Source organism: Pagrus pagrus (assembly GCF_965226575.1).
Source record: "Pagrus pagrus genome assembly, chromosome: 20".
Classification (NCBI taxonomy): Eukaryota; Metazoa; Chordata; class Actinopteri; order Spariformes; family Sparidae; genus Pagrus; species Pagrus pagrus.
In genome coordinates this window covers 11,824,668-11,848,582 of record NC_140207.1, presented here as the reverse complement: position 1 = coordinate 11,848,582, position 23,915 = coordinate 11,824,668, and the positions used below count along the sequence as shown (strand labels likewise).

Here is a 23,915-nt window from a genome sequence, read left to right as displayed (position 1 = left end):
TGAAGAAATAAGAGTTTTTTTACACTATGTCAAAGACGTCTTGGCATTGTGTTGCAGAGATACCTACTGAAGTTAGCATGCTAACCTGCTCAAGTGCACACAAGCACACAGAAGCTCCCAGTCTGGACTGCTTGCTGCTCAGCTAAATGAGCTAACTAGCTAATGTCAGCAGCAGTTAGCGACTACTCAGGCAATATGCTGCCCCCTATTTGTTTGGAGTATGAATTTAAGAGGTGGCCAGTTCTTACCTATTGCACCTTTTTAAGATGTGAAATGGTCCTAGGATCAGAAGTTCCCTGAATTGACTGACTTTCGGTGCAGTGTCACTCAGCCCGTCACGTATCCTACATATTTTAAGATCATTTTGCAAGACAAAAAATAAAAACTGCATAAACAAACCACTCTGGGCAGCCCTGTATTTAACTATTTTCATAATCATGAGTAATTTTTGAACATTTTTGCTTCAAAATGACAGGCTGAGTCTGACTTTGTGGTATATTGGTGGACTGGCCTGCGAAACGAGACATTTAATGACGTCACTTTGTACTCGAAGATGTACAGTTTCAGATACGTTTTATAGACAAAACGCTTTAAGAAAAAACAATTGGGGAAAAAAATTGTTAGCTGCAGCCCTAATTAATCATATGCATGTCAAAAGGAACCCATCTGGCCACATTGTTTGACATGTAATCAGTGAGAGATGTCTTCATATGTTGACAAAATGCTGATTGCCACGTCCAATCTTTTCTCCAGACGAGGTGCCAGTGTTTACTGAGGAGCCCATGTCCGTGGTGCAGAAGCTGGGAGGCAGCGTGAACCTGCGCTGCAGCGCCCAACCCGCCTCCGCCAACATCAGCTGGCGCCTCAACGGCCAGGAGTTCTTGGACGGAGATTTGGGTGTAGTCCTGGGGCCCAACAGCCTGTACATCCCCACGCTCTCCAACCTGACTCTGGGCCGATACCAGTGTGTGGCCAGCACCGGCGCTGGAGCCCTGGCCAGTGTGCCTGCAAATGTCACCGCTGCCAGTGAGTAGCCACCCACACACACAGCTGAGACAAATAAACACGAACACACGGGCCCCTTTTCAGCCTCTTTTTGGTTTGCGAGAGTATCCAAAGAGCGGCTGTGACTTAATGTTCTTCTAGCAGAACAAAAACAGTGAAGAGGCGGAATTTGTTTGCTTAAAATGCTCACCAATACCGCTCTGTAAACCACGTACTTTTCCACTGCTGCGAGTCCAACTTCAGTTCTCATCATGGTGACAAACTGTTGCCCATCATCGATTAGTGATGGCAGCTCAGCGTCGTTAGATATTAGCTGCTTGTATGCGGCGTCCTCTTGATCTAACGGAGCTAAAGTGAATTATTCTCACTGCTGACATTTTTAGTGGAGTGTGTGGTGTTATATTTGATATGCATCATGGGACCGAGAGGGGGGCCTGAAGCTGTGTAACCCGAGTCGGAGGAATGGAGGGGACCCAGGGGCCGGTCAGGAGAAGGGGAAGAAGGGACCTGGACTCAGCCTGGGGGCCCCCTGCTTCCATCGGCCCCTCTGCTCCCCACAACAGCACATTCCTCTCCACAGGGCCCGACAGCAGGGCTCGCCAGAAATTATGGCCCCGTAATTGGTTAGAGGGCAGGGTGGAGGGGATAAGTGTGTGTGTGTGTATGTGTGTGGACAGAGGATATGGGTGTATGCCTCACTTGAACACAGAAAAAAGGGAGCTGTTAACTGTATTGTTTTACATGTAGTGATGTGATGTATGAGGCTGCCATAGCTGCAGAAACTGGAGGTGTTTCAGGCCAGTCGAGACAAGATCCTCGCACAAGATGAGACGTGATGTCACATTCTGTCTCCCTGAAGCCCTCACACATAACCTTCCACACACACACACACACAAAAACACACTTCTCTTCCTATCCACATTTTTCACTCCTCACCCTGTCACTTTCTCTCCTCTTCCCCTCCTTTCATTATCTTTCACTTTCCCTCCTCTGTTGTCATCTTCACCTCCTCCATGTTTTTTTATTTTCCCTGTGTACAAAGCGGTAAAAGTTATTGATGGTTACAAATAGTGGATGAATCGTGTTGAGATAACTACATGTGGAGCCAGACTGCTCACCCCGCCTCCCCCCGAAAAAAACTTCTCTAATTTAATAACGGTCTCTACTCGGCCACCCCGAAACCGCCTAAGGAATTGCTCCATGGGGAGTGTGTACGTGCCTGCCTCTCCATGTGAGCCCTCTTAGTTGTACGCACATGTTTTTTGTGATCGGGATAGGTTGATTCCAGACCCTCCTCGCTATCCGACTCTAATGAATCTGCGCTATTTTGGCATAAGTTAAAAGCTCCTCGCTCGCTTGAATTCTTGTGCAGACAATCACCCTCCCCGTTTTTTCTTCCTGCGTGTATCTGCACAACGTGAACGCACAACACGTTGCACAAACATGTTATAATTCAGACACGCACACACACACGCAGGCCTCCTACTGCTACACATAAAGATGATGAATGCACTGTCTCTCTTGAAATATTTAAAGTCTGCCTTGCCAAGCGGCCCTGCTGGTGCGGGAGGTCTGCTCCACTTTATGAATACCATCAATCCTCCATCCCTGCAGGATGAACGCACACGCGCGCTCACATGCACGCACACGCACCTGAGAGGCACCCATGCGGGGTTTCTTCCTGTGAAGAATGCGGGGCGGTGGAGTTGAGGGAGGGGGGTTAAAAGGTGTAACTGGAGGAATTTGGGAGAAGGTGGGAGTGGCTGTAAAAACAGCACCTGATTGATTTAGCAAATGGAGCGCCACACGGTCTCTCTTTAAGGCCTTTTTCCCTCCACTTAGCTTGACATGTCCTGGCTGGGATTCTCATCTTTCAGAATAAGAGCTGAAACGGAGTCGAGGAGATGGAGTTGTGTTTGTGATATCCCCCATTTCTCCCGTTAAAAGCTCCCCCAGACGCAGACAGAGGGGGCAGCTCCGGCACGCATGGTGAATAAATCAGCAGCCTGCAGTGAAGGTGTTTGTTCAGCACTTTGAGTAAATCACAGCGACGTCCCTATCAGCAGATAAACTTCACTTATTGAATTAGAGCCGTATACAAAGGCGCCTCATCAGCTGACTGTGTATACCAGCAGCGAATCGGTCTTCTGCCAGAGAGAGCAGCCGGTCCAAGAAAAACACACCCGTTATAGCACCTCTGGAAAGAATGGATGTTTGTTAAGAATAAATCAACAAAGGCCGGTAGACTTTTTAATTACGTTCCCCGAGACGTTTTATTTATCTTTCATTTCACTCCTGGACTCCTCCATGACACATTTCTGCAGTTGTTGCTTCTTTTTTTTCCCTCTTTTTCTTCCACTCTGCTTCAAATCTATAAAATGGCAGCGTCCCCCCGCTAAGATTTTTTGTGGGTTTTCCTTTTTTTTCCCCGGCTCCTTAAGAGCAAAGTTTTGCCGTTTCCTCCCAAACCCAAACTGGATATCTTTCTTTGAAACTCTATAGGACGGACACCTCTCACCTTTGACCCCGTAGCCGGGCCTCTGGGCCGCTCAGCCAGGGGCGGGGGTTTAGGAGGTCAGGGGTCACATGAGTGTCTGTCCTGTGCAGACTGTGTGTCTGCGGGACACAGTCGCAGCAGCACATGGCCCCAGTAATCCCACTCCCCCAGTTTCCCACAGAATCTGAACCGGCTCCGGTCCCAGTATAATGTTTGAAAGGATTAATGACACCTACTCGAATGTTACAGACACCACTTTAAGGCTTTCAGCTTATCCAAAGTGACGTGAAATGAGTAAAACAGAGAAATTAGCCGGAGTGCCATTTTATAAAATTCCTGCGACTTAAGTCAGATCGTGTTAAGACAAGCTGTGGGGAGAGAAATTATTAGATGGATGCAGAGGAGGTTTCTCTTTCAAAGAGAGGGCGCATTAAAGCCGTTGTGGGAATGTGGCTGAGGCCGATATGAGAGACACCCAATATGGAAACTGCGCAGTTATTATACAGTTTATTATTGCTCCGATGATTGTGGTTTTCTGACTGTAAACATGTTGATTTACACTGCGCATTAACGCGATGAAAGAAAAGTGAACTGTGTCACGGCGCTGACTTTTTCCCCTCGCCTGTGTTTTGCAGAGCTGCGGGACTTTGAGCCCGACGACCAGCAGGAGATCGAGGTCGACGAAGGCAACACGGCTGTTATTGAGTGTCACCTCCCGGAGAGCCAGCCCAAGGCTCAGGTCCGCTACAGCGTCAAGCAGGAGTGGCTGGAAACATCCAAAGGTACCGAGCTGCTTCACTCCATTAGCTTCTCACATAATCTGCTTCCCTCTTGACTCCCATGCTATCTTCGTAATTTACCGGAATGCTATAATCCAGCTATCTGGCTCATCATAAAACCGTTGATAAGGGTATTATCTGGAGGACGTTGAAACATGGGAATGCAGTTGTTTATTTTTCAAACTATTTACTTCTAAGTTGCCTGGAAGAGAAGAAAAGCTCCAGTGGTTTGTGGCTGGTATGCTGATGATGCCTGGGAGCTGTAGGTACTGATATCTGCAGCTTATCTCTGAGGAAATGAATACCACATTGACATGCATTCACCGAGTCTGGCTCAGATTCTGGGGCGCCACCTTGTGGTCCCTGCTGGCAGTGCACAGATGGTCTGGAATGGCACATAGTACTCAGATTACACGTGTGTTTCACAGCATGGACTCGATTTACCTGCTGTTGCTCTTGGTTTTAGCTATGTTTTATTTGTATATTATTACTTTAAAGTACCAAAGAAACTTCCATCCTGCCTGCAGCATCCCGTCTTTATAAATCTTTTATCTGACTGAAAGTATGACATTGAGATTCAGTGAAATAAATGTGACAAATAAAACCTTTCAAATCTTTGTCCTCAGTCCATCAAAAGCGCCATCCCTCACAGAAGCTGGTCAGAAGTGTACAGTCCGATCAGTTTAGCACACCCTGACATCTGTTTGTTCCTTCTTCCTGTAGGGAACTACCTCATCATGCCGTCAGGGAACCTGCAGATAGCCAACGCCACGCAGGACGACGAGGGGCCGTACAAGTGTGCTGCCTACAACCCCGTCACTCAGGAGGTCAAGACGTCCATCTCTGCTGACCGCCTGCGCATACGCCGTGAGTCATAATCTACAATTTTTTTTATTAGCAATGCTGGTGTTAATGAAAACATGACTTAAAGACTGAATCCATGGTTCAATGTGTCGGCCATTAAGTAATTACATGAGAGAAGACATTATTGGAGAGCTTGTAACTGTTACTGTAGCCACATGTGGCGCACATGTGGTCGGCTCGGCAGCTCAGTGCGACTTTTATCATCCCGTCTTGCCAGGAGACATTTAGTCAGGTGATGACGTGCACAGTTCATGATTCTGCAAATGCTTTATGTCCTTTTGTATTCCGGCTGTAATTTCAACCACAACACATATACAAGCAATTTGAAGAAAACTGAGATGTGTGGGAAAACGCGCACGGACTTTTTCACATCACACTGACCGTCCACCTCTTTTTCCAGGCTCCACCTCAGAGGCCGCTCGTATCATTTACCCGCCGGCGTCTCGCTCCATCATGGTGACCAAAGGCCAGCGGCTGGTGTTGGAGTGCGTGGCCAGTGGCATCCCCACGCCGCAGGTCATATGGGCTAAAGACGGGCAGGACCTGCGCTCCCATAACAACACTCGCTTCCTGCTCAGCAACCTGCTGATCGACGCGGTGGGCGAGGCCGACTCCGGCACTTACGTTTGCCGGGCGGATAACGGCATCGGCTCGGCCAGCTCGGCGACGGTGCTGTATGACGTCCAAGTGTTTGGTGAGTAAAGGGAAAGTTGTTTGAGCGTGCTGTGTGTCGCTTTTGTAAGATTCGTGAAATGCAGATTTTTATGGGTGGCGTTTTGTCTGTGCCGCGGATTTAATAATTGGTCTGACTCCTGTTTGGCGGCAGAGAGAACGAAGGTCTGTGTGTGAGCATGTCGGAGGCATGTAAGCCCAGGAGGTGCTGTGTAAGAAAGACTTTGGGGAGACAGAGCTCTCTATTCTTCAGCAGGAGTTCATTGAATGTGTCTAGGTTATGGATGACTGTTTTTACAGTGATTTTCTGTGTGTGTGTGTGTGTGTGTGTGTGTGTGTGTGTGTGTGTGTGTGTTGTGGGCTTGTCTCTCTGCAGCTGGCTCTGATTAAAGCCAGAGAGCTGCTGTAATGAGCTCTGTCTTTCCCTGATTCACAAGCAGCCAACCATCAACTAGCTGGCGTGGCCCCGCCTGCCTGGCTCTATACTCCCCTCCTGTCATACAGACTCTACGCACACACACGTGCATGATTGTGATTTTATTCAGACACATGTGACATTGTTCGAGCTTAAACAGATTTAATAAGCCAGCATGCTTTTATCAAGCAGTGGACGACAAAGATTCATTGGTTCCAGCAGCTTTTTCTGTGTTTTCTATCATTTTAAAGGGGATGTATTCAAGTTTTAGAAAATGTCACCATGGGCTCTGTGACATGTTTTTTTACCTCTTTTATTTTGTAAACTTTTATAGACTAAACTAAATTGTGGAATAATGGGGAAAAGAAATCTGCACATTAAAGAAGCACTATGTAGTTTTGGAGAAGAAATATTAATCAGTAGATTGACGATTCATCGACTGACTATTTTATGGCTGAACAAACTAAACAAACTCTTTGTTTTCCTGACTGAATAAACAATAAACAATTTGAAACTCTGGTACTTTGTTTATATTTGGCGGACCCTGCCACCTTTCTAGCTTCAAACAGTGCTCTGGCGACAGCTTGTTCACTCAGTTGTGGAAAAAATAGATATTTCTGAGATTAATATTTGTGAATGTTAAAATTCTGAGTTGGAATTTCTTCTCCAAAACTACATATTGCCCCTTTTAATAAGATTATTCTCATTATGGATTAATCATGTGATTATTGGATTATCTGGATTAAATGAAAAAAACAACATGTGCTCTATAACATGTAAACGGCCAGAAAATAGCAAAAAATATCTGTCAAAGCTCAAAGTCAGCTCCTCAAGTTGCTCGTTTTTGACAATCCAAAACCCAAAGATATTGAGTTTACAGTGATATAAAAAAAAAAGCTGTGAGAAGCTGGAATCAATTAATTTTCAGGAATAGGAAGCCCTAATAGCAAAACAGCTGTGATATATGAGATGGTAATAACTCTCAGTTGTGCTGATGCAGTTTTTGTCATTTGCAGCCTCAGACACTTGCTAAAAATGATGTAATTTCAAACTAGCCTCCTGACATTGAGTCTGTCTCCTGCAGAGCCGCCTCAGGTGACGGTGGAGCTGCAGCAGCAGGAGGCCGCGTACGGTGAGACGGTGCGCTTCATCTGCCAGGTCCGCGGTAAACCCACTCCCTCAGTGATGTGGCTTCACAACGCCCGTCCCCTGGCCCCGTCTCCTCGCCACCGCCTGAACTCCAAGGTGCTGCGCGTCTCCAATGTGGGCCCTCAGGACGACGGACTGTACCAATGCATGGCTGAGAACGGGGTGGGCAGCTCTCAGGCCTCTGCTCGCCTCATCACAGTATCAACCGGTGAGTCAGATAGTCCGTCATGTGTCACAGATTTGACTCTTTATTTTCCAGTCTTTAGATTTCATGATGTCTTTTCTTTTTAGGGATCTCCTCCAGAGGGAAGCTGCCCTCGATCTATCGGCCGCTCAGCCCAGACAAGGTGCTGAGAGAGCAGCCGCCTGTGAGGCCCGGGGCCTCGGGCGCCATGTTGCCTCTCGACTGCTCCGAGCTGCCAGGGCAGATCCTGCCTGCAGACGCCCCCATCATCTCCAGCCAGCCACGCACGGGCAAGGCTGACTACTATGAACTCACCTGGAGGCCGCGGCATGAGCGAGGAGTCCCTGTGCTGGAGTATATGGTCAAATACAGAAAGGTACTGCTGTCACTTCACACTTAAACAGTATGTTATCTCAAAATGTACACTTTCTTCGTCAGCAACTCACCGTCTGTGTCCGTGTCACTCAGGTTGGAGACCCTCTAGCAGAGTGGACATCCAGCAGTATCTCAGGCTCCCTCCACAAGCTGACTCTGGCCAAGCTGCAGCCGGACAGCCTGTACGAGGTGGAGATGGCTGCCAAAAACTGTGCCGGTTTGGGACAACCTGCCATGATGACCTTCAGAACTGGCAAAGGTACGACACTGTCAGAGCAGGCACGGAGCATTTTAAACATGTTGATGCCAGTGTGGGTCAGTCTAACACTTTGGTCAGGATGAATGAACCATGTTGTAAATCCTTTAACTCTTCATGTCGCACCATCATCAGTTTAAAATGTGATATAGTCCAAAAGCTAAAAAACGAATGACAATCAACGGGAATCATTAGCCTCAGCCGCAAGTGTTAGCACGCTAACACTCTGAACTAAGCTGGTGAACGTGGTAAACATACCTGCTTGTTTTTTTCTCGTTCAAATGTTGTTTCTCGTGCAAAAGATGAATTAATCACAAATGCTCTTAAAGCAGTTCCTTAATCTAAAATCGGACTGTTTGTATTTTCTGTCTTCAGGTCGTAAAGGGCAAATCGACCCACCGAAAACGCCTGCTGTCCCTTCGCCAAGCCTCTCTCGTAAGTATCCCTCCAATCCCGCACTTGCAACCTCTACCTCCTATTAATTATACTAACAATAAGTGACTTCTGCTAAACTAACTGTTTTACAGAAGAACCTGAACTAACCATTCTCTTTTTGACTAACATTTCTCAATCTCTCTCTCCGCTCTGTCTCTGAAGGATGAGCTCTCAGTAAGTGCTGAATGCAATGTGTTTTGTTCCTTATAATTACAGTGTTGTTTGTGAGTTTATGTCTTTTCTTGTCCTCCATCTGACACCATTCTTCCTTCCTCTGCAGCTCCCGAAGCCCCCGACAAGCCCACAGTCTCCACAGCAACGGAAACGTCGGCATACGTGACTTGGATTCCTCGGGGTAACCGCGGCTTCCCCATCCAGTCGTTTCGGGTGGAATACAAGAAGGTGAAGAAGGCCGGAGAGGACTGGGTGACGGCGGTGGAAAACATCCCCCCCTCGCGGCTCTCTGTGGAGATCACGGGGCTGGAGAAAGGTCGGCCATCTTCGCACGCACTTAAACAGTGTTGTTCTTATTCATAGAAGTTAGGGTTGGGGGGGAGAGGGAGGATGTACCGTGTAATTATAATGATGATGTCCTGCATAATTACACTCCCACGGCCTGTAAATTCATCAGCGTAATGAGTGTTGTTACAGTCAGTTCAGTAATTGCTGCCATCAGTCAAACCCATAACCGTAACGCAATCAACATGGCATTTGTTCTTAAAAGGAAGACATAAAGTAATGTGAAAACAAACATCATTAGTCAACGCAGCCTCATCCTAGGCGGCGTGTCGCCTCCAGAGACAGCTGAGTGATGGTTATTCCTCTCCCTGTAGGTACGTCCTATAAGTTTCGTGTTGTGGCGGTGAACGTAATCGGTTCCAGTCCTCCCAGCGCTCCTTCGAAGGCATACACAGTGGTGGGTGGGAGAACCCATGAGCGCCCCGTCGACGGACCCTACATCACGTACAACGAAGCCATCAATGAGACGACCATCATTCTCAAATGGACGGTGAGTGACCGGAGGACACAATTAATGTGTTTATGTCTACTAAAATAAGTATTTTGTTGATTGTGATTATGACATGATTTATCCCCCTCTCAACAGTACACTCCTGTAAACAACACGCCCATCTACGGTTTCTACATCTATTACCGGCCGTCAGACAGCGATAATGACAGTGACTATAAGAAGGATGTGGTGGAGGGGGACAGATACTGGCACTCAATCACTGACCTCCAGCCTGAGACCGCCTACGACATCAAGATGCAGAGCTTCAACGAGAAGGGAGAGAGTGAATTTGGCAACGTGGTGATCCGTGAAACAAAAGGTGGGGTCACTTTGCTTCCTCAGCTCGGACTGACACTCACACTTGCTGATGTAGGCGAGTCTGAGATTTAACAATTATTTTGTCTCCTCAGCTCGTCTAAATACCCAGCGGACGATCCTACCAGAGACACAGGACCACGGCTTCGAACCCTCCGGCGGACTCATACCTCGGCCTGGCGACCTTCCCTACCTCATAGTTGGTATCGTCCTAGGAGCCTTCGTCTTCATCATTGTCGCCTTCATCCCCTTCTGCCTTTGGAGGGCTTGGGCCAAACAGAGTGAGTGCTCCTCTATGTGCCTTTAAAGGAGACATATTAAGCTATTTTTCAGGTTCATAATTTTATTTTGGGTAACTACTAAAATAGGTTTACATGCTTTAGTGCTGCAGCACTGTATTCCCCCTCTGTCTGAAGTCTCGGTCGGGAGTGCTGACCGTTGCGGTGATACTTTTAAGGCCCCCTTCTGACTACCCAGTCTACTCTGATTGGTCAGCGCACACATGCCTGAGCCAGCACCGTTAACAACAACAGAGTGGCTGTGCTAAATTAATTCTTACATGCCAAACTAGCTGCTGCAAATGTGTGGCATGTGGACGCAGTGTGATGTCATGTCTCTACATCTCTTTAATTCTTTTTTTGTGCTTATTTCAGAGCAAACATCCGACTTGTGTTTCCCTGCCGTGGCCGCCCCTGTGTCGTCATGCCAGTACACCATGGTGCCCCTTCAGGGACTTGCCCTGGTTGGCCACTGCCCGCTGGACAACCACATGGCGGCTCCACATGGCGTCTACCCTTCTAACAGAGAATACACTCCAAACGGCAAACCTCACCACAACTCACACTGCCTGCCGGGGCTGCAGCAGGTAAAGACTCATTCCATACACGTTGTTAATAATCTGTCCATGCTATGAAATAGTGTTTAATGTATGCTCTATATGTGCTTGTTTTGCAGGAGGAGGTGGACTGTGACATGGAGTGTGACACGTTGTTATCACAGACAATGTCAAATGGACATTTGCCTGTTTACCACTACTCCACCAGGTACGTTTACATGTAAATGTCATGTACAGTATGTGCTGTGATTACCAAAATAGCTTACCACTAATTTAATAGTTGACAACTACTTGATTAATCATTGCAACTATACTCAGGGTAGACTAGAAGGTTAAAAATACAGTAAACCCAAGATGTAAAAATGTGCAGGTCATTGTTCATTCTTCTCACATTTTCTCTGGAAACACTGGAAACAATTATAAATTTCAGCCCTAATATAACGTTTTTTCCTCGTCTTCCTCAGTGGTTCAGATCATCCTGAACAGCACTGCTGTCCCGCTGACGACTCCACTCTTCAGCTCCTCGACTCTTCCCATCAGCACCTCAGTTCACAGGAACTGAGAGGAGATGGCAACGTCTGTGGAGGAGATAGAGCGGAGGATGGCATCACTCACAGTACGTCCACTGTCATTTGCAACGTAGCTTTTCCTTATCCAATGTCATGATCCCCAACAGGAAGCAATCATTGTTGATTATTAATTGGTAGACTGAAGGGAGAGCCTGACATTTTGAAGATGTCACGTGTGGCTAAGTGATCTCAACTGATCGTTCACTAACTTAGCTAAATTAGCTTTTTTTAAGCTTTCAACTGAATCTCACAGACTCAAAGACTGAAGACATTTGCAAACAGACAATTACAAGCAAGAGAAGAAGAAATAAATGAGGAAGTAGTACACATGGCAAAGATGGTCTAGAGATGGGTTTAGAGATTTCCATTTGCTAATGGAAAACTACATAGTGCCTCTTTTTAAGAAGCAGTGAAAAAATTTAATTTGCTAACTTGCTAGCTCTTTCCCAATCCCCTGGTTCCGAGCTCCCAGTCCAGGCAGCTAATACGACGGCTATCTCCTAGTTAACTGAGCTAACAGGCTAACGGCGGCTACAGTTGGCAGCAGTTAGCGGTTACTCTGGTGATATGCTGCCCCCTATTTGTTTAAATCCAAAAGGTCGCCAATTGTGTTTTCTGACCAGATCTCTCTCCCTGCTTCTTTCTGCAGAGTCGACGTCCTTTCCTCTTCTCTCTCTAGAAGACGAAGGGATTTTCACCACGTCGTCGTCGGCAGCCACGACGCCGCAGTCGCAAGACACGACGATACAGGAAGTGAACATCCTCCCGAATGAAGCATACCCCGAGGACGAAGGGACAGCCAACACAACAGATGCATGAGAGACTGTTGAACAAGAAGAAAACAAGAGAAAATATTTATTTTTGTATCACAGATATTTATATATTTATGCTTTTGTACATAAGTGTCTGATTATACTGTATATAAGGTTATTTTCATATTGAAAAAGACTCTTTATTCATACCTCCCCCTGCTCGCTACGCCATGGAGAAAGGGAGAACCAAGTTGTGATGCTGTCTGCATTTCCTGAGGAGGTTTGAGACATTATTCCTCACGTGAAGATCAGCCAGGGGGCATTTTAAATCTGCAGGGGATTCCTCTCAGTTCAGCACTTCATGTCTAGTCATTCCTCACAGAGATCCTCCTCCATCCTTAAACGTCTGGACCTTAGGTACTTAGCTTTATGTACAACAGAAACAAAGGGACCATTCAAACCAGTCTGATGCTGTAATTATGAGGTGCTTCATTGCTGTTTAGTTCTGTTGCTTTGTCATGTTTTCAAAATACAACCGCCTGTCTTCTTGTATAGCAGTAACACAAATGTATTATGCATTGCTCATCATTAACAAACTATTAACAAGTGTATGCAACATAAATCATTCTGTTCCAGTAGTGTACAAGAGATTATATATTGTATAGTTATTTATTTTTTTGATTTCGTTATTTTTTTAAATCACTGAATGGGAGAGATTCTGGAAAAAAAAAACTATCTTAAACTCAGTCATGGATAAGCTGAACTTTATACTGCAACCACTTCTGTGTTTACTCATCGCTGGTTACCAAATGACTGCCAGGTGAGGGCGCTGTGACAGGTGTGTCAGTATTATTCCTCCCTCACAGGTTGGTGCATAAGTATTAGTCTTTGCCAGAGACATCCACAATCAAAAATGAAGGAGATCCTGAATCTACACTCCCCCCTTTTATAAAGTGTGGCTGTTCTGTGGCTGCACATGCTGGAGCACTATTGCATGTAAATAAAAGCTTATGAAATCTGACTGGAGTTTGGTGCATCTTTTCAACCTTGGGATATATTTATGTGGCAGCTACAGTCTGCACACTATGATTAAAATGCTTTCCTTTTGTTTTGCTGTGTTTTTACAGTGACAACAAATAATTTGCTGTCTAGTTTCCTTTTCACACATGTGTCAACTTAGTCTTAAATCCACTCTTGTTGGACAAGACACCACAAACGCCACTAATTTTCATTGTTTCTCCCACTGGTGGATTCTGCAGCACCACCCAGAACTACGCAGAAAATAGTGATGAGTTCAAGTGCCATCTAGTGGAGTAAGAAAACAGATTGTCCAGTTGGCAGCAAATACAAATGTCTCCTTATAAACTTTATTAATCAATTTTGTATTTACAAATACATACATAATCTAACAATTCTGATATGAAACATTGGTATTTACAAAATAGCTCTTGAAAAACAAAGATTCTGTACACTACAACCTGATATAAGTTAGTAAATTACATTGGTAGGTAACTGTGCAGAAGGTTTCTTAACGACCCCAAAAATACACTGAATTCAAGTTCTAAACCTAAATATCATTTTGTTGTCGGTTTAACCAACATCTCATACAAAGAGCCTTAAAAGAACACGACTTCCTGTCACCTTAAAATCAAAAGATTATTACAAATTATAACTTTGACATCATACATATGCCAGAAGGAACAGATTCGAGATTGAGACTGTGTGAACATGTAAACAACAAAATTCACCACCAGACAGACGTGGTGTCATATCAGCTTAGAAACCGTTCATCAGGTAGTTCACCATGACTTCCTGAACATTTAAAAGAAACGTATCTTAAATTCAAAATGAAACTCTCCTCTGAACACCAGTTCATCAAAAAGCAGCAGGACTTCTTCTCAAACAGCTGAGCTGCCGTCATGGCCAAGAATGTGGCTGATGTTGTGGGCAGGACGATTAGGCTGCTTTCCAGAGTCAGCAGACGAGGTGTTGGAGAGAGACAGCAGGGGAGACATTGGCATGGACGAACCGTCAGTGGGCATGCCTGTGGCGATTTCAGGGAACAGTGAGGTGAGGCTGAAGTTGGATATGTGAGGGGTGATTCCAGATGAGTTGGCAATGGGCATAGGTGGCATATCTGGAAGCAAGGGGAAGCTGGCCTGGCCAAAACCCACAGGACGAGGTGGGGAGAGGATGGAGCCGAAGCGGTTGTTGAGCGGAGGAGCGCTGCCCTTGTCGGCGCTCGGGCTGGTAAACATTTGGTTGGGAAAGTATTGGAGCGTGACGTCGCTGGGAAGGCTGGGGTGAGCCGCTGGAGAATAAGAAGGGTAGAAGGAGGGTAAAGTGTTCTGGGGCTCCACAGGGAGAAGAGATGGCGTACGGGAGGCGTTGGGCTGACTGACTGGAGGGATGAAAGTGGAGTTAGCATTGATGGGAGGCGGAGGATTCATCCCTCCCTCAGGAATAAAGGGGAAACCAAAGTTTTGAGTCAGGTGTTGGTCAGGAACCAGGTTGTTTTCACTAGGAACCTGAGCACTATCTGCCATAAATCTAACGATAGTGCTGCGTCGTGCCTCTCCTCCTGACTGCGGCCTGCCCAGCAGCACCCCACCTCCAGAGGGCAGAGGCAGGTGGCCCTCAGGCTCAAAGGGGTTGCTGTGTCTCAGAGCACCTGATCGAGCCCGGTCACCTGGTCTCAGCTTGGTGGGCGGAGCATCTCGGGCGATGTGGCGAGAGTGCTGGCTAACAGCAGTGGGAGGTCTGGAGGGGGCTGAGGAGCGGCCTGGCTCAGAGCTGCTGTGTGCGGTCGGAGGGTGGGGGAGTCCTGCGCGCACACCTGGGCCTCCATGCATATTACTGCTGACCTGAGAAATGTGGCCCTTGTTGCCTTCTCCGAGTCGCATAGCTTGGGCCTTCTGTGTCTGTGGCACACTGGGGCTGGAGGCCTTGCCCTGTATGTCTCCTGAAGAGCTTCCAGGCACGCAGCTGTACTCCATGCTGACTGGGGGACAGCACTGCACCCGCTGGTGGTTGCTCTGATCAGGCAGGTGGGGGGAGAGGAGGCTTTGCATGAAACCCTGGTGACATCCTTCCTGCTCCCGGGGCAGTGCAGGTCCGACCTGAACTCCCTGTGAGCCGGGATGAGCTGCGCTGTAGCCGCCACGGTTCCTGCCGTCTGCTGGAGGGCCGACACCCATCCTGAACCCTCCCTGTTGCTGCCCCTGGGGACCCCTCTGGGAGGGCGGCACTGACTTAGCAGCCATGTCACTCCCACGAGACACCTGAGCCTCAAAACCACCGAGTTGATGTGCTCCTCCTCCTCCCATGGCCTTGAATGGCGGACACTCGGAGACCCGCTGGACATCAGCAGACACTGGGTGCTCAGAGGGGAGCCGATTCTGTGGGTTGTGTGCGATGTTGGCCTTCCCTCGTGATGTGTCGAGGTAACCGCGGAGGTCCGGCTGCTCCTGCGTGGCACCACGGCCAGGTTGAAGGTGGAGACCCATGCGCTGCTGTTCACCACTGGTGGAACTTTTACCAATGAGCGCCTCGGCAGAGTAGTTGGAAACACGGTGACGCTCCTGGCGTGACGGAGCGCAAGCCAGGTCAGACGACCGGGACACGGGATTGCTGGGAGGAGAGATGAGCTGCTGCTCCAGAGTCCTGGCACTCATCATCCTCTGCATAGCGTTATGGTCCTGACCAGGCTGAGGGAGAGAAAAGTCAAAATGTTATATAGCTGGATTACTATAATACAATGACAGCAATTAAAGCACAGTGTTTTACTGATAGTTCCCAGATGTGTATAGATAGATGGCATAAAGTGGAAACACTGACAACTGGTTGGATATTGTAATAATTTAATTGTGTTTCACTTTAAATTACTTGCAACCTTGAATTTTCATTCCTCTGTCTCTGCGGCTAAGGGGGCAGGACTGCTTGTTCACTGGAGGCCCAGGACAGAAAAAGCTCCCCGGCAAGCATTTTGTTTTTGTTTTGCTGTGGTTGTGTAAATATGGTCTGCTGCGGTGGATTGCTGCAGCTAAGTCTTTGTAACGAGAACACTGCTGTTGGCCAAAGTGTCAGATAGGTTGGATAGATTTACCAACCAGTGCCCAAAAATACCAACAGAGCATACCAGTTTGAACTTGTTTTAACACATTTGACTGCACTGACAGAATGACACACTGGAGGTAGTGATTATTTTTCTTAGAGATGTACTGAGACCATCTTTTCCCTTCTGGATACCGACTCCCATACCTGAACGTTGTGTATTAGCTGATATCAAGTACATCAGTATATCAAGTGTATAGTTGTTATGTTATGGATCTGTTTTTAGTTACACAAGTCACTAGATAATTATAGATATTGGCTCCGTGAGCAGTGAATCACTTAAAAGGATAAGTTGGCTTTAAAAATGGTGTAAATAACGTCTTTTCAAATCAATTTGTGATCTCTGGGCTTCTGGAGACTTAAATAACTCCGGACAAGCTGCATGGAGTCAGTTTATGTTTTTTTCAGTTGTTTTTTTTAACGTTTTACATCAAGTCCCCATCTACTTTAGTTGTTTAGGACAATGCTGCAACACTGTTTTTGCTGTGAAGCTCTAGAAATGTTTTGTGGACTACGAAACTTTGCGACTTTTCATCGGCACTCATTATCTCCTCATGAGTACATTTTAATTTTTGGGTGAACTTTTTCCTTTAAGTTGCATACAGGTGTACAGGATGCTGCTGGAAGTAGCAGGGGCCCATTTCTAAGAAATAAATCATGTGGTATTTGGTGCATAGACTCATGTACACACTGATACCTGAACCATTTAAGCAGTAGGTTTATCTTGGTTTTATATTCTATTTTGTGAAAAATGAAAGTGTTAACAATCCTTTTGATGCCAATTTTATTTTATTCAGTAACAATTATATCTTTGGTATCAGCCTTTAATTCACATTATTTTATTTTATTTTGTTTTACTGCTTTTATCGAGTATGCTGCACTACGCAGCTCAGGGAGACGCTTCGCTGTTTCGGAGGATAAAGATTTGACTCATGAATCTTACAGGTGATCATAAGGGGCGAGAATTGGGTTTTAAATTTCCGATTAATGACTTTTCTGCATCAAGACATCATTTCCCCTGTCATTTAGCATGTTAACACTGACCTTGAGGTGCTCCTGCTGGCCCAGGTGGCTGCTGTGGTGGGCTCTGGATCCTGCGGCCTGGGCTTCACAGCTCTTCTCTTGATGTCTAAAGTGCTGCTGCTGCTGCTGCTGCTGCTGGATCTGCTGCTGCAGGTGCTGCTGGTGTCTGGAGTGAGAGCTCTGCTGCTGCTGTAACTGCTGCTGTTGGTGTTGTTGATGCTGCGTCTGTGGCTGCTGTTGGTGAGTCTGCTGTTGGTGATGAGACTGTTGGTGTTGTGTTGGCTGTTGATGCTGCTGTGATTGTTGGTGTGACTGTTGTTGATGCTGCTGTGACTGCTGCTGCTGCTGCTGCGTGTGCTGTTGATGCTGTGTCTGTTGCTGTTGGTGTGAGTGCGGCTGCTGAACTCCAGACTTTTCCAGGTGATGCTGCTTCTGTTGCAGCCCAGCAGGTGAACCAGTCTGACTGCCTCTGACAAGTCCCCTCTTCTTCTGCACATGCTGCTGCTGCTGCTGCTGCTGCTGCTGCTGCTCCTGCTGCTGCTGCTGAAGCGCCCTCTGGTGTAGTGAGTGGCGCTGTGCAGGGTCAGGCTGTGTCAGGTGGTGTTGCAAATGATACAGATGGTGTCTCTGCTGCTCTTGCTGCTGCTGTTTCATGTAAAGGTTTCCTCCAAGGTGCTGGCCAGGCTGGGTTGCAGCATGCTGTGGATGACCCTGGGGCAGATGAAGCACACCTGGCTGGTTCTGCTCAGGGGGCCCTTGAGGAGGGCAGTGGCCATCTGTGGGTCGTACTACCGGCATGAAAGAGTTTGTGGAGAAGAGGGGGCCTGCACTTTCTGAATTAATCCTCGTCATGACAGTGGCAGACGTGGGAGGCAGCTGCCCCACCATCATCTGGCTGTGGTCTGGTGCTTTCACTTCCATATGGCTAACAGTGGTAGCTGATGGAGGGCAAGGCTTGGGTCGTTTTCCAGTGTTCAGCATCACCTCCTCCTGGGCCTGCCGCTTGGAGATGATCTTAACTTGCCGCTCAGCCACGCCAACTCCAGCCTGAGCCCTCATTAATGCAGTCTTTAAGGGGGTGTACTCATTCAGCTGGGCTGCGCCAGAGCAGGGTGAGAGGGCATTGTTTGGGGGTTGGGATATGTGTGCCGAGGTCCCAACAGGTGAGGGAACAGACCTCTGCTGGCCAGCCAGACTGGGAGAGCCAGGGTAGGGCTGCTGACTGGAACTGGGCCTGATCAAGTTGTTGACACTGAGGCTGGCAACAGTGCCGCTCTGGGAGGAGCTCTGAGACTGGACCTGGGGAAGGGACTGAGACTGGGAGTACGAGATGTTCTGTGGATGTCTGCTTCCGTTAGGTCCACTGACAGACCCCTCCCCCACCTGTCCTCTGACAGACACCTGAACAGCTGGTTTAACTGTAACGCTGTCCATGGGTTTAGTCACTTTTGTCTGTTGAGTTGAGCCCCTTTCTTTACTGCTAGACACCGGTGGAGCTTTTGTGGGCTCCCATGTGGCTGTGGTGGGATTTGTTGAAGCAGTGTTGTCCCCAGAACAGCCTCCACTCCGCCTTCCTGGACTGTCCTGTTCAAGCATGGCCAAGGCCAGCATTTCTGCCTGCTCAGAGGTGAATGTAAATGTTCCAAATGAGCCAGATGATGCACTAATACTGTGGCCCTGGGGAAGCATGGACGCCACAGAGAACCCTCTGCCTCCCCCAGCCCCTGTAGACATGGGAGAATCTGTCTGTCTGCTGGATGTCATAGGGTGCTCTATAGTTTGATCATCAAGGTTAGTGTACACCTGTTGAGACAGGCCAAAATCCTTTCTAGAGGGAGTTTCAGAAGTCGCTGCCACCAAGCCTTCTTTCGCTGCTGCTGTGGAGTGTCTCTCCACGTGAGCCTCTCTGTCTCCTCCAGCGGGCGGGGGTGGTTTGACTTCAATGGGAAGGCAGGGGGAGGGATTGGGAATGTTCACATCTGTCTGCTGTGTTGGAGCTCTACTGGTAGTGACCCTTTTCCTAAACTCTGTACTCGTTGTAGGGGCTGTAACAGAGCTGTGGGAAAAGGTTGTGGCAGGTGATGAGAGTGCCACAGTTGTGGACGCAGAGGGGGATGTGGTCGTGTGAGAAACAGGTTTATTGCAGGGCAGAAGACCTTGGGTATTAGATCCCTGGGGATGACATAGCGTTACAGCGCCTGTTGGTAGGGTAGCTTGATTTAAAGATACTGGTGGAGTCGCTGTGACACTGCTGGAGCAGACTGGAGTCATACATGCAGCAGTGGTGGGGGTGTACCGAGTCTCAGTGGCACCTGCAGAACTGACCACAGATCTGCTCTGTCTAGAAACACCTGTAGTGGCAGCTGACTTACTCTGTGTTGTGCTAGTTGCTGAACTCGTGGATGCCTGTTTAACCTCTGGAGCTGAGTGTTTGACTACAGTCGAGTTGTTGCCAGAAACTACAGCTGGTTTACTCTCAGTGGCCACAGCTGCACTGACCGTTGGCTTGACCGATGTGACATTGACAGTTGTAACCGTAGTTGCCACACTACTAGTGTTACTAGTCTGACTGAATATAACGTCAGACTGAGTTGCACTGACGGGGCTTTTACTCTGTGGATTGGGCTGACTCTGCGCAGTTGACTCATTAGAAGAACTGCACACAATCATTATCTGAGTGTTCTGTGTGGAGGTGACACTTGCTACAGGTTCACTACAATCTGCAGTTGTGACAGCTGTGGTACAAGCAGGGGGAATGTCTGTGACTTTTACAGTCGAGGACTGTAAACTTTGAGATACTGTAACTTGAACTGTTTGACTTTCTCCTGCTGCAGCCACTGGCTTGGCTGAAACAGCCACAGCAGGCGGTGCCTGACTGAGCTCTTTTTTCTTGGGTTGTTTAGTCCTTTTAGCTGTTGCCCTCTTTGCATTCGAAGTTGTACGGAGCCTCCTTCCTGTAGTGTTAGAGGCATTCACCACCAGCGCTGATTTGACTGGATTCAAACAAGGGACCTGTAACTGCCGGGCAGGTAGAGCAAGTGTGGTTCCAGGGACGGATGCTTGAGCGGGAGGCTGTGTCTGCTGGACTACTGATGATGGAGCAGCTGAAGGCTGAATGCTGCTCTGGCTAGAAATGGTAAGTGGAAGGCCCTGAGAGATGCTCTGATTGAGACTGCTGAGTGCCCCTAAACTGTTTAGGGCCACATTAGTTGTTGGTTCCTCCGTGGTGGTGGGCTGGACCAGCTGGAGTGTACTCTGCCCACCCTGGGAGCTTGATTGGTCAGAAGTCTTCATGGGCTGCAGGGCAAACACCTGGCCATTCACAGTGATAGTCTGCGGGGTTGAAGGAATCGGTGGGGAAGAGGAGGCCTGGGTGACCTGAAGGGGATGGTTCATTTGAGGCTGAACAGGGCGTGGGAGAATGTGCACCAGCTGTTTTCCCCCAACACTCTGTAAGGAAGGTGCAGATGTTGAACTGTTGGTTGTGGGTATTTGGGTGGACATAACAGGTACTGCAGCAGGCACAGCTGCAGGCACCATGCCAACCTGCGGAGTCTGAGGGGCAGGTGCAGCCTGATTGGGTGCCTGAATGATTACAATATGCTGACAGGGTGTCTGATTGGTTATTTCCTCCCTTACAACTGACTGGGTTGGGCAAGAACTAGCCTGCTGTAGGATGACCACACTTGGGTTGTTAGTGTTCTGTGGGGCTGTTACACCTGAAGCCGTTCCTCCGGTTGGGTTGACCTGCAGCACCTGCATGGTCTGAAGAAGGGGCAGCACTGTGGCCTGTGGCTGGGGTACCAGGGTGGGCTGAGGCTGAGGTATGAGGGCTGTCGGAGGATGGGGAACCAAAGACGCTGGCTGAAGTACAGCAGGCTGGGCCTGTGAAGCGACGGCAGGGTGTGTCACCACAGCTGGCTGGGGTACTATTGTTGCCCTGGGGAGAACAGTACACTGAGGTTGAGGGGCTAGGACAGGCTGAGGAAGGGCCTGGTTCAGGATTGCTGGCCGTAGCTGGGGTGGTCTCTGAAAGGGCTGTGCTTGAATGTGGGCTGTAATGGGTGCTTGTTGTACAGGCACATGTGGTTGCATCTGTATTTGAATGGGCTGAACAGAAGGTTTGTTGCCCATTGGACACACAGTCACCTGCTGGACTGCCTGGGTGGTGTTGATGACCTCTGGGGTGGTGAGACTCTGGCAGACTGGCTGCACTGTGTTCCCTGCCATCTGCAGTGTTGTCCAGGTGGTCTGTGTGCTGCCTGCTGCCCCAGCCCTGAGAAGGGCCTGGCTATTGGGGATAGCAGTGTAACTTACAGTCCTCATAGCAGTGTCCTGTGTGACCCAAGAGGAAACCTCTGGGGCTCCTGCTCTGGATGTGGTTATCGCCTGGGTGAGCGTGGTGAGATTGGACACTGGCTGAGCAGGGCTTTCACTAGGGAGCTGTGAGGATGACGTGGCCGCTATGGTGAGGGTCGGAGCTGGAGCGGCAGGCTGCGGTTGCTGTGGCAGGGTTGTGGTGGCTGCAGGGATCTGAAGGGTGATGTAAGACACAGAGGGTGGCAGAGTCGGGGCTGCAGCTGGGGTCTCCACCACACACTGCTCTATCACTCTCAGGCCTGGTGTAGACTGGGTGGGAGTGGCGGTTGACCCAGGGAGAAGTGCAGGAGTGGAAGTAGAGGTATTAACTTGCAGCAGGGCTCCATTAACCCTCAACCTGGCACTGACTTCAGGGGATGGCTGAAGAATGACTGTTTCAGAAGGCTGTTTCGCTGGGCTAGTCTCCTTTCCTGCTGGACACATCACATTGCCATTGGAATAGACGATGATCCCCTTTGGGAGTTGGTGAGTGGGTGTCACCTTTGCCACCTTGGCGCAGCGCTGTTTGCCTTTCCAGTGAACAGTGGGGTCTTCTAGAAGGTTGATATCATGGGCTTTGAGGAGATCGATGTAGTGAGCGCTCTCCCTCCTCAGCTCCTCCAACTGACGCCGCAGCCGACGAATCTCCTCAGCTGCACAGAGACCAAGAACACATACAATCAATCAAGTGTACTTAGTCATACGTTAATGATTCCAAGTGCACATGTTTCAGCCTACAGTCATAGTCTCTTAACTTTGAGTATTAATAAAGGTGTCTGCTACTGCAAAAACAATGTGTGAGATGTACAATTATTAATCTTACCTTGGACTTTATCTCCTCCTTCCAAGAGCATCGTATCATTTTGTTTCTTCAGTTCAGTGATGTAGCGAAAAGCCTGGTCCAAGATCATGTTCTTACTCTATAGATTACGAGATAAAAGTACCAAACAACAGTTAACTGGTTGTACAGTTGTTGTAAGTGTTGCAGATGAAGCAAAACATTAGTGCCAGCTTGTCTCTTACCTGTTTAAGTGCCTGGGAACAGGGCAGGAGATTACCGATGCGGTTAATCCCAGCATTAATCTTCTCTTTTCTGTGTCTCTCAACTGTATAAAGAAGACACTACATTTTAATTTCCAGATGACCACTAGTTTAACAAGTAAAACTATAGATCAATGTACACAAATATGTAGGATTTGAAGAAAAGCATATTAGGAGATATGTCACCTGCATTGTGGGATTCTTTGTTTTTCTTCTTTCTGCAAAAAACAAAACATCAGTTCACATTTTTTTATTACTATAACATACATATATATCCATGTACCTGAGTGGAATAAAACAGACATCCTTACTTGGGTTTACGACCAGGTGTCTGAGTTTCAGTCATCTCTGGCATCCTGTACTAACAGTTGCCTGTGTGATAAGGTACCAGTCAACACATTTAACAGCTGGTCCTTAAATCCCTTTCGTGTCCGTCCTGCAATGGAAACATGAAGCATACGGAGACAGTATGCATTTTAAATGAGTATGATGACATTAGAGAAATGTATAACACCAAGGATGCATTCAGAAACAGTAATGATGTCATATAACGGCAGATATCAGTCAAAAGACCTTGTTAAGATACACTGAGCCTGCACTACAACAATCAGATGCTAACAATCTGGTGTAGATTAACCTAGCTTTATAGCTAACCTAAACTAATTTACCTGCATATTACAGCATAATTACAGACTGATCAACGAGTGGCACGAACAGCTGTGAGTCCCGATTTACGTTGACAATAAGTGATATTCAAATAATTACCCCGTCACTAAACTAGCAAAAGAAACAAGCAACCTGAGCAATACCTATTCAGCTAGCTTTCTGTTAGCTAGCTGGCTAAAGCTAGCTTAGCTTTCCGTTACCGACATGATTATCAAGCAAATTAATGGCGGATTTCTTCGCGTCGCTGCTATTAAAAGGCTGCGTATGGATGGTAGTTTCCACTAACCTCTAGTCTCGGCATTTTGGAGACTGTCCTTCCTTGCAAGAACTTTGAGGTTGGAGGCTAACTGTTTGCTAGCACAGCATCCAACTCAAAACAATTTAGATACATCTAACGTACTGCAGTAAGGGGCGGGCTCTGGGTGAGCTGACGGCCAATGGTTTTCTAGATGTGGTAGATTTCAGCCAATCACGACGTGCGAGAGGGCATCTAGGGTCGGGTCAACAACTAATGTACATGGTCATGTATTCTGTCGATGTTTATAAGCAGTGTATCCTTTTTCAACTACATTTCTGCGTAATTTGCTAACATTTCACTTATA

The 23,915-nt window shown here is 47.7% G+C and overlaps 2 protein-coding genes across 3 annotated transcripts in view; one reads left to right on the top strand and one right to left on the bottom strand.

The window, feature by feature from the left end:
- Positions 1-13,132, top strand: part of boc (BOC cell adhesion associated, oncogene regulated) — a 28,280-nt gene extending 15,148 nt beyond the window's left edge. For both annotated transcript variants that reach the window (XM_084340620.1, XM_084340619.1), the window contains exons 3-18: positions 754-1,026; positions 4,138-4,284; positions 5,005-5,148; positions 5,546-5,839; positions 7,317-7,589; positions 7,673-7,941; positions 8,034-8,199; positions 8,572-8,631; positions 8,912-9,121; positions 9,465-9,640; positions 9,737-9,959; positions 10,051-10,236; positions 10,609-10,820; positions 10,910-10,998; positions 11,255-11,406; positions 12,009-13,132. In XM_084340620.1, coding sequence (XP_084196746.1) covers positions 754-1,026; positions 4,138-4,284; positions 5,005-5,148; positions 5,546-5,839; positions 7,317-7,589; positions 7,673-7,941; positions 8,034-8,199; positions 8,572-8,631; positions 8,912-9,121; positions 9,465-9,640; positions 9,737-9,959; positions 10,051-10,236; positions 10,609-10,820; positions 10,910-10,998; positions 11,255-11,406; positions 12,009-12,178 — 3,044 coding nt within the window. In that variant the 3' untranslated portion in view covers positions 12,179-13,132. The remainder of the gene's footprint in view (positions 1-753; positions 1,027-4,137; positions 4,285-5,004; positions 5,149-5,545; positions 5,840-7,316; positions 7,590-7,672; positions 7,942-8,033; positions 8,200-8,571; positions 8,632-8,911; positions 9,122-9,464; positions 9,641-9,736; positions 9,960-10,050; positions 10,237-10,608; positions 10,821-10,909; positions 10,999-11,254; positions 11,407-12,008) is intronic.
- Positions 13,133-13,464: 332 nt separating this feature from the next.
- Positions 13,465-23,701, bottom strand: usf3 (upstream transcription factor family member 3). The gene is made up of 7 exons (XM_084341334.1): positions 23,600-23,701; positions 22,959-23,083; positions 22,834-22,865; positions 22,630-22,712; positions 22,430-22,526; positions 17,269-22,259; positions 13,465-15,818 (listed from the first exon to the last, which is right to left on the bottom strand). The coding sequence occupies exons 2-7, from the start codon at positions 23,000-23,002 to the stop codon at positions 14,010-14,012; spliced, it is 7,056 nt and encodes a 2,351-aa protein (XP_084197460.1). The 5' UTR covers positions 23,003-23,083; positions 23,600-23,701; the 3' UTR covers positions 13,465-14,009.
- Positions 23,702-23,915: the final 214 nt, after the last annotated feature.